This window comes from Acanthochromis polyacanthus, chromosome 3, assembly GCF_021347895.1.
Source record: "Acanthochromis polyacanthus isolate Apoly-LR-REF ecotype Palm Island chromosome 3, KAUST_Apoly_ChrSc, whole genome shotgun sequence".
Classification (NCBI taxonomy): Eukaryota; Metazoa; Chordata; class Actinopteri; family Pomacentridae; genus Acanthochromis; species Acanthochromis polyacanthus.
In genome coordinates, this window is record NC_067115.1 from 24,109,213 (window position 1) to 24,118,960 (window position 9,748).

Sequence of the window (9,748 nt, forward strand, 5' to 3'; positions counted from 1 at the left end):
ATCTGGTTTTGTCTACGGCCCAAACCCATTCCTACCTCTGGACACATCGCCTGATTCATCTCCGTCATCTTCACGGCTGATTTATTTGTTTACTTTTTAGTGTCATGTTCTATTAGTTGGTTTTATGGTTATTTCTTAAACTTTTCAGATTTGCAGAAGTTACTCAACTTGCCCTTGTTGTGCCTGTGTGTGAAATCATGACATCTAGCTGGTAAGATCTGCATTATGACAAACTAATAAACTGTTCTGATCAGTCATTCTGACGCTGTATTATTTCCTAATAAGGACAATAAAATCAGGGGTTGCTACAGATTTTTTTGTTAAACTGAGCTTCATTTAACAGTAAATGAAACTGAACTGTTGCTGTTCATTCAAGGATTTTAAAAAAAGCAAGACTGCAGACAAGAAATACCACTTCCTGTTTGCTTCGTTCAGGAAGGAGACGAGTTTTTTATATTCAAATATCTTTGTGCTCTAAAGCAGCGCTCGTGATTCACGCTCAATGTGTGAAACGGATGGTACTCACTGTTCACTGAAGTTGGTAAGCGTTTTGTTTGTCTTCAAAGATGTTACAGTTACTGTAAATGGCTTGTATTGGAAGGAATACTGTTTGTTTGTTAAGGGGAGCTACTGATTGTCTGGATGTAAGTGACTCAAAGTGTGCAGGCAAAGATGATGATGATGACCGCTGACGATGAGCATCAGTGACTATGAGGGATGAAAGAACTGGGAAAAAATGGAGGAAAACATTGCTGCACATGTAACAAATGAGGCATCTCAAGGTAAGAGTGACATTTTAAAAGAATTTGACTCAGGAAAAAGGAAAAACTTAAAAATTAAGATATATTCAGCTTTAAAATTGTAAATATCAGATTTGGCTGCAAAACTGCGACCAAGTGTGAACCTATAAAGCACCAAGCATGTCTTAATGTTACTTTCGCAGTCATTTTTCCTCATTTGTGATGCTTTATATGTATAGCAAACTGATGAAACTAAGTTTTGGGGTTTCTTTCAGAGTTAGTTCCTTCAATTCAGGCTGTGGTTCATCATTTCCATCCCAGCTTCTCTGCTCAGAGTGGCGGCAGTGTGGTCGCTCCCTCCTTCATCGGTTCTAATGTGGGCAACATAAACATCAATATCGTATCAACAACACAAGGTAGATATGTAGTACATGTACAAAGAGGAAGAGAAACTGGGGTTTGGGCACATCTGATCTTCCTCTTCTTTTGCAGAGTCTGTTGGTTCATTAAAAGAAGCATTGAACACTGATAACACAGTCAGCTGTGCTTTGCAGCAGCTAAGTGAGTACTTCTTATTGAACTGCATTTAAGAATTTGACAAATTGTTCTTGATTTCTCAAAACACAGAAAAACCTGATAATAATAAACTGTCTCCTTCAGCTGATAAGATTGCAGAATGTCAGCAGAAACTGAAATCCACTCTGAAGAGGAAGTTCAGTCACTTTCTCGAGGGAATGGCGACGGAAGTGGACAAAATATCTCTCGATAAAATCTACACTGAGCTCTACATCACTAAGGGGGGAAGTGGCGAAGTCAATAAGGAGCATGAGGTGAGGCAGATTGAGACAGCCTCCAGAATCCATGTGGCGCAGGAGAAATCAATCCACTGCAATCACCTGTTTGTTCCTCCACTCGGACGAGACGGTCACATAAGAACCGTGATCACGAGAGGAGTAGCTGGCATCGGGAAAACCGTATCCGTCAATAAATTCACTCTAGATTGGGCAGAGGAGAGAGCAAATACAGACCTCAAGTTTGTGTTCCCTCTTACTTTCCGAGAGCTGAATTTGATGAAGAAGAAACCCTTCAGCCTAGTGGAGCTTCTCAGTGTCTTTTTCCCTGAAGTAAAAGACACAGGAATCTTTACTGACGATGAAAACAAAATGCTTGTCATCCTGGACGGTCTGGACGAGAGTCGCCTCTGCTTGGACTTCCACAACAGTGAAATAATGTCAGATGTGACACAGCCAACCCAAATTGCTGTGCTTCTGACCAACCTGATCAGAGGAAGACTGCTTCCTTTTTCACTTGTTTGGATCACGTCACGCCCAGTGGCGTCCAGTCAAATCCCGTTGGAGTACATCGATCTGGTGACTGAAGTTCGAGGGTTCAACAACCCCCAAAAGGACGAATACTTCAGGAAGAAAATATGTGACGAGAGCTTAGCAAACCGGGTAATCACACATGTGAAATCCTGCAGGAGCCTTCACATCATGTGCCACATACCGATCTTCTGCTGGATGGCGACGAGCGTTCTTGAGAAGAAGTTGGCGGTGGAAAACAGCAAAGATTTGCCAGAAACTCTCACTCAGATGTACATACACTTCTTGTCTTTGTATGTGGAGACCATGAAGAAGAGGCTTCCAGGAAGAAGACAGTCAAATGTTGACAGCGTGAGAGCAAACCTCCTCTCCTTAGGTAAACTGGCTTTCAAAGAGCTCGAGAAGGGCCACCTGACCTTCTACGAGAGCGACCTCAAACTGAATGGTATAAACGTCTCGCAGGCGTCCATGTTTTCTGGAGTCTACACTCAGATCTTCAACGAGGAGGTGACACTGTGTGAGGAGAAGATGTTCTGCTTTGTGCATCTGAGCGTTCAGGAATTCTTTGCCGCATTGTACGTCTTCCTCATGTTTCACAACCACAACGAGAACGTCCTGGTGAAGAAGACGTCCACTTCACGCCCTTTCTTTCTCAGGGAGTCGTCTGAGCTCATCCTCTACAAAGAAGCAGTAGAGAAGGCTCTAAGGTGCGAAAGTGGACATTTTGACATCTTCCTGCGCTTCCTTTTTGGCCTTTCTCTGGAGTCCAATCAGAAGCTGCTGAAGTATCTAATGACCAACAACAGAACACACCAGAGGACGAGACCTGAAATCATTAAACACATAAAGGAGAGGATCAGGGTCAGCCCCTCCCCAGACAGGTGCCTCAATCTCTTCCACTGTCTGAATGAGCTCAACGATCACTCTCTCGTAAAAGAGATTCAGAGCTTCCTCAATTCAGAAAGCCTGAACAAAGTCAACCTTTCACCTGCCCAGTGGGCAACTCTGGTGTTTGTGTTGCTGACTTCAGAAGAAGAGCTGAGCGAGTTTAAACTGAGCAAATACAGCAGATCGGAGGAAGGTCTTCTGAGGCTGCTGCCCGTGGTGAAAACAGCCCAAGTCGCAAAGTAAGTCCTCTGCAGTGATTTCTGTATTTTTGGTGTGAGGAAAGTGGAATCCAAGAACGTTGTTGAACTTCTAAGCATACCACTACTGTAATAGCAACTTTATAGCAAGATGTGGTTCATTGTCATCACTTGAGGCCATATTCACTTGTTAGGTTCTACTCTGTAATTTTTCCGTTTTATGCTGAAGTCACACTCACTGTTCTCATAGAACTGTTCTTGGTTGCAGCTGTTTTAAGCAAAAAAAAAACTCAGTGTGCATTTTTTTTCACAGCAAGAAGCACTCAATAGCCAAAGTTACCTCTAGCAGGTGACCAAAGTGGAGCATTTAGCAGCTGAAGAGGAAGTTTCTTTGGGTCTCAAGCCCATACATAGACTTAAATGAAAAAAAAGTAGGTTTAAATATTTCACATCAGAAATCATGAGTTGTGTCTTATTGTAGAGCAAGTTCAGTTCCAATCGGTGAGGGGTGATATATTTCAAATCTGAATGATGTTTTGCAGCCGGCTTAATTTTTGGTAGTTATGTTTACATAAGATCGTATTTCTGATCTTCTGTATAGGGGTAGATAACATTTAGTTTGCCTGAGGGGATATTTCTCCATTTTTTAACTTTCTCATGCTGCCTTTCCTCCTGCAGCCTAAATGCCTGTAACCTCACAGTGACCTGCAGTGAAATCCTGGCAAATGTCATCAGTTCATCCCAGCTTCAAGAGCTGGACTTGAGTAACAACAACCTGACAGATGCAGGACTAATGCAGCTCTCTGCTGGACTGAAGAACAGCAATCTGGAGACACTCAGGTCAAAATCCAACATGTTTCTTTCTTTTGACCCCCAAGTCAAACTGTAAGCAAAATCTTTTAGCATTTACACCATTTTCTGCTTGTTTAGACTGAAGAGCTGCAACCTAACAGAGCACAGCTCTGACTGCATGGCATCGATCCTCAGATCTGCTTCTTGTCAGCTAAAGGAACTGGACCTCACTGACAATGACCTTCAAGATGTAGGAGTATTACAGTTCTGTGGTGGACTGGAGAGTCCTCAGTGTAAACTGGAAATACTCAGGTGAGTGCTTTCAGTGCAATTGTACACCTGATGAATTATTACAGTAGCCAGACATGCAAATTGCTCTCTGTTATGGAGATAAGCTAGATGAAATGTCACGGTGTCTCTGTTTGAAGTCTGTCCCTGTGCAGAGTGACAGAGGATGGCTGCACTTTCCTGGCATCTGCTTTGAACTCGTCCCGTCTAAAAGAGCTCGACCTGAGCTACAATCATCCAGGAAACTCAGGCCTGAGGCTGCTGTCTGCTCTACTAGAGGATCCACGATGTAGTCTGGAGAAACTCAGGTAGTGATGTCTCAAATAGAGCCTGACTGGTACTTCAGCTGGCAGTTAGCATCTCATAGATCTGTTCATATCAGGTAATGACTCAGCCGATAAGCAGGAAGACGTTTAAGGACACAAACACTGATTTGTCTGAGGTAACCATGAAACATTACATAGGTTTTCCACCTGTCAGGAATAATTTCTATGGTGTCGCCAAACTAGGGGATTTATTGTTAAACCTATAAAACCAATATGTAGCATTTAAGGGAAACTCCACTGATTGTAGACGTCATAGTCTGTTCTCAGGTCTTGGGGAGTGTTACAGCAACAGAACAAAATATTGTGCAAAGACTGTAATGAACTTGACAATGAATCAACTTGAGGCTTGATCAGACTCACCGGACGTAGACAATGCGTATAAACCTGCCGTTCGCCTCCTCTTCCACTATCTACTTGTTCCTTTTTAAAAAAAATAAATAATCCTCCTTACTACAGCATATAAGCAACAACGAAAGTTTTGCCTAAGGTTTGGATTGCAATGTAAACCCGTCCTGCTATTTTTTTTTAGATTTATTATTAATTTAATGACGGTATCAGCTTCCTGCTACCAAAATTTCCACCTAAGCAATTTTAGATTGCGATTATTTCAAAAACAATCATACAATCATACAGCGCTTTTTTCCCCCTATAGCAGAAAGATGATGCAGTCAGACCATTCTACACGGTGCTGTGTCAGACCTAGAGAATGGTCAGGCAATGCAAAACTATTCAAGGCTCAACTAGCCACTAATTGCGAAACAAAATCTAATCTCCAACTGAACTGTCAGTTGTCAAGCTGCATCATAGATTCCGAAAGAATGTATGAATTTTAACCCCAATTAGACTTTTTTTGTATGTTTTTGCTTTCCAGCTGATGCTAAAATAAGTTGAAATTGTTAATTTATCTATTACACATAGAACATAGATACATAGATATAGAATAATAATTACAGAAATATAATAATTAGGTCCCACTCCGACCGGTCCTATGAGCAACCAGTGCTTGCAAAATGTTCCGAGGCACACACTGAATATGCACAAACCTCCACTGGGGGAATGGATAGGCTATCTCAGCTGCAGTCTGAGTTAAAGTGGTATGATGCAAATTTGCAACAATAGGTGTCAAGGGGTTAAGACTTTATCTTGTTTTGCAATGTTGCAGTCATGAAACGCTAAAATCCAACCATCTCCAAAACTATTGATGTTCTGCTTTGTTTTAGTGTGGAGCACTGTGGTGAATCCAGGATTCAGCCAGGTCTACAGAAATGTAAGCAACCAGCACACTGGACTGCCTTATTTCCTTTAAAGTCATTAAAATGAGAAATACTTACATTCTTATTTCTGATTCATCAGATACCACCAAACTCACCCTGAACCCAAACACAGCACACAAGGATCTTTCTCTGTCCGAGGGAAACAGGAAAGCAACCCGTTGGACCAATCAGCGGTATCCCGACCACCCGGAGAGGTTTGACTTCTGGACTCAGGTGCTGTGCAGGGAGGGACTGACTGGACGGTGCTACTGGGAGACGGAGTGGAGCGGGAGGCTCTTCATAGGAGTGGCCTACAGAAGGATGCATAGGAAGGGAGAAGGTCAAGACTGCTGGTTAGGCCGAAATGACTTCTCCTGGGCCCTGAGCTGCACCAAGGACGGCTACAGGGCTTTGCACAAAGACACCAACACCGCCATCCCTGGGACACCCACCTCCAATAAAGTGGGAGTCTTCCTGGACTGGTCAGCGGGGACACTGTCGTTTTATAGGGACTCCTGTGGTTCACTCACACTCCTCCACACCTTCCGCACCACCTTCACCGAGCCGGTTTATCCGGGGTTTCATCTCGGCTGGGTGGACTCCACAGTGTACTTGTGCTGAACTACTCAAGCAGATATGTTTGCTTATATTTTTCCTGGTCAGGAGAAACTGGTGTCTTAGACTTCAGAGGGCTGCACTACAAAGCAGGTTTGACATAGTCGGGCTTTCTTTATGAAAGTTATTTTTTGGCCTTTTGTTGGCTTTATTAGACAGGTTAATAGAGAGGCAGACAGGAAAGTAGGGAGAAGAATGGAGGGAAGACCTGCAGCAAAGGGCCATGAACTGGAATCAAACCCAGGCTGCTGCGTCGGGGACTATAGCTCCTGTTTATGGTCTAGTGGGGCTTTCTTTGTGTAAGTCGGTTTGACTGAAACTAAAGCCCCAGTCGAAGACAACAGGTATGAAGGGGGTTAGTAACTTTCTTTGTTAACTCAGGCTTTCAGGCGTCAAATTTTGTACGCGTTAACATAAAAGAAGGCGTCATTTGACTCTTCTTCTGCACAAACTGAAATGATCTGGTGCAGCTTGTTTTAACCCTCGTGTCGTCCTGCAGGTCAAAATTGACCCGGTGTAATGTTTGACAATGTGGAAAAAGAAATATTTTTACAGTTAAACTTCTGATGTCCACATTTTCAACATTTTTGGGAAATCTTTGAACATTTCTTTTGAAAAAAAAAACATGAACAGCTCTATACATGACATGTGCAGCAATATGAGCAGACTGTGTTTTGGTATTATTATTATTAAATCACATTTGTAATGAAAAATAAATTCTTGAGTGAAGTCATGAACGGAAGAATCACAAAGATGAGTTTCACTTTTAACAATCATTTTATTAGCAGTCCCAAGAGGCAATGAAAAAAAAGAATCAAAGAAAAGAAAAGGGACAGAAATTAAGATTACAGTCAAGACGGTGGGTCAATTAAAGTCAGTGAACAGAAAGACGGAACAGAGGGCTGCACACACACACACCAAACACACAAAAAAAGAAACAGAAAGTGATAACTAAATGTAATCTCATGGGTAGTGTGTGTGAGTGTGTGTGTGTGTTGGCTGATCCCTCTGTTCCTCACGAGAAATTCACCAGGACTGACCCCACATTCACACTTGCACACAAACATATCAAAAAGCCTGTTTTCCCCTCTTCAGTAAAAGATGATTTTATATGCATACATGCAGCAAAACCAGCAGAGCACAGCCTGGGCTTTGCTTCCACCCTGTCTTCAACAGGCACAGCTGTAGGACGGGAGACGAAAAACGAGTGTGACCTTATCAGGAAGACAGTTGTTCTCCACACTGATACCACACTAATGACAAAGTTTTATATTGTGGTAAATGGAAGGAGGTTTATTAGAATGGCTTTATGCATACTGTATACTTTTGTCTCACGTTAGATAAAGAAAATTGTAAAATCAAAATGAACCCCTAAAGCTCAATATTTTAGCCAGGCATTATACTTTCCAAAAAACTTACAGCGCCCTCCATAATTATTGGCGTCCCTGGTTAAGATGTGTTGAAAACCTTAAAATAAATTCAGTTTTTATTGCAGAAGCAAACTCTCACACTGAAAATTGTAGAAAAATGTATTATAGGAGAAGATTAGGTGCTGTTTTGTTGGTAAATAGGGGGTTGTACAATGTATTAACATTAGTGGTGCTAATAATTGTGACACACATGATTTGATGTAAAAGAATTATTTATTAATGTGTGATTTTTTTTCCCCCACTGAATAAATGCACTTGAATTAAATGTTGGATTTTCCTCTTTTCTTCATTGTGGTCCTATATTATTTAGAAAAAAAAAAAGAATTTATCAGAAGCTAAAGAACAGTATTAACTTACTACACAACACTCAAACATTCATTTCAAATAATGTAGAAAAGTCCATTAAACAACTTATTCTTTATCTCTCAATTTGTGTTTGTGCTACCAAACATTAAGTAATTAAAAATACCTTTGATTGTAGAAGAACATCTAATTCCTCAGTGTAGTTTATCTGACTGAGCATAATTTCTTGACAAGATTGATGCAAACAGTCATGTTCATTTTTTGCTAAGCACAAACATTTGTGAGAGTGCTTGAGTTTCCCACCATGTAACTGCAGCTGTGAGGAATTTCACGAGAGTAAATGTTATAAATCCCAATGAGGATACAGAGTCAGGTGAGTACACTGCAGTGATTCAGTGCTACATCACATAGTACTGCTGTGAACAAACAACACTGAGCTTATGTCTTTCATTGTGTGGTTATAATACTGACCAACTACTATATTTTTATGAATTTTTTATGAGATTGTTAATGTCTTTCTTTTGGCACCATTGTGAATGAAGTACATTTGTCTTATATTGTATTTCATCATATTTGTGAAATGTATTGTGATCATTTCATGGATGGAATGAAATTTGGAACTGACATCAATGTTCTGTTCTGGAAAAGGGTAAAGGCATATTAATATTTCTCATCCTTAACTTTTCATCTATTGATCGTCTTTAGACAAATATTTAATTTGTCTTGTACTTGAATGACAAAATATCTACAAAAGTCCCTAAAGCGTTGGTAAACATTTTACTACTTTTACACTCCAGTATTCCTGTGATTCTCTACTGTAAGTGTCAACACAACACAATTAGTGCACGTCATTCCAACAGATTGTAGTGGAGAGTTTTTAATTAAGCCTATTTTAACCTAATTTTAGCTTCATACAGATTAAAATCAAGTTATTTTAATGATTTTGAAGCATCAAGAGTTACTACCCTGAATAATTACTAGATCTTAAGGATTGCGATGACTGTACTTTGACACCTTGAACAGAATCACATATTTAAAATTTTCACCTTTTGAAAATATCCCTTAGGGGAGAGTCTGTGGGTTAGTTGGTTCTAGAAAACCATGGAAGAAATTGTTCATGTGGCCAAACATTTTTGAAGAAGTATCCTTTACGTACATGCACATGGAATAACACATTTTAGGGTATAAAACAATTGCTTCCTGCTCAAAGTAAATTATTCATGTTTATGGTTTTATGAGTGTAGTGTCTGTATAATTATTGAGGCATCTGAAACTATTATACACGTCAGTGCATTAGTAAGCTACTAAATGAGGCTAAAGTGTTGGTATTTAGTGACCTCTAAACCACCTGGGGGCTGCACAGTGGCGTAAGTGGTTAGCACTTTGCCTTGCAGCAAGAAGATCCCTGGTTGAATCCCGGGGTGGGCCTGGGATCTTTCTGCGTGGAGTTTGCATGTTCTCCCTGTGCATGCGTGGGTTTTCTCCGGGCACTCCGGCTTCCTCCCACAGTCCAAAAATATGCTGAGGTTAACTGGTTACTCTAAATTGTCTGTAGGTGTGAATGTGAGTGTGATTGTTTGTCTGTATATGTAGC

General features: G+C 40.8%; 1 protein-coding gene across 1 annotated transcript; it reads left to right on the top strand.

Moving 5' to 3' along the window:
* Nucleotides 1-439: 439 nt before the first annotated feature.
* On the top strand, nucleotides 440-8,116 carry LOC110959279 (NLR family CARD domain-containing protein 3-like). The gene is made up of 10 exons (XM_022206089.2): nucleotides 440-541; nucleotides 623-782; nucleotides 1,016-1,156; nucleotides 1,233-1,301; nucleotides 1,401-3,189; nucleotides 3,826-3,987; nucleotides 4,078-4,251; nucleotides 4,368-4,535; nucleotides 5,774-5,820; nucleotides 5,907-8,116. Exons 2-10 carry the CDS (start codon nucleotides 737-739, stop codon nucleotides 6,425-6,427), a joined length of 3,117 nt encoding a protein of 1,038 aa, XP_022061781.2. The 5' UTR covers nucleotides 440-541; nucleotides 623-736; the 3' UTR covers nucleotides 6,428-8,116.
* The last annotated feature ends 1,632 nt before the right edge of the window (nucleotides 8,117-9,748 follow it).

Excerpts from the sequence above, each read along its gene's own strand:
- LOC110959279 (XM_022206089.2), top strand. The coding sequence starts at position 737 with ATGGAGGAAAACATTGCTGCACATGTAACAAATGAGGCATCTCAAG. Across the intron at positions 783-1,015 it reads AACAAATGAGGCATCTCAAG|AGTTAGTTCCTTCAATTCAG; the intron begins GTAAGAGTGACA and ends GGTTTCTTTCAG. Across the intron at positions 4,536-5,773 it reads TGTAGTCTGGAGAAACTCAG|TGTGGAGCACTGTGGTGAAT; the intron begins GTAGTGATGTCT and ends GCTTTGTTTTAG.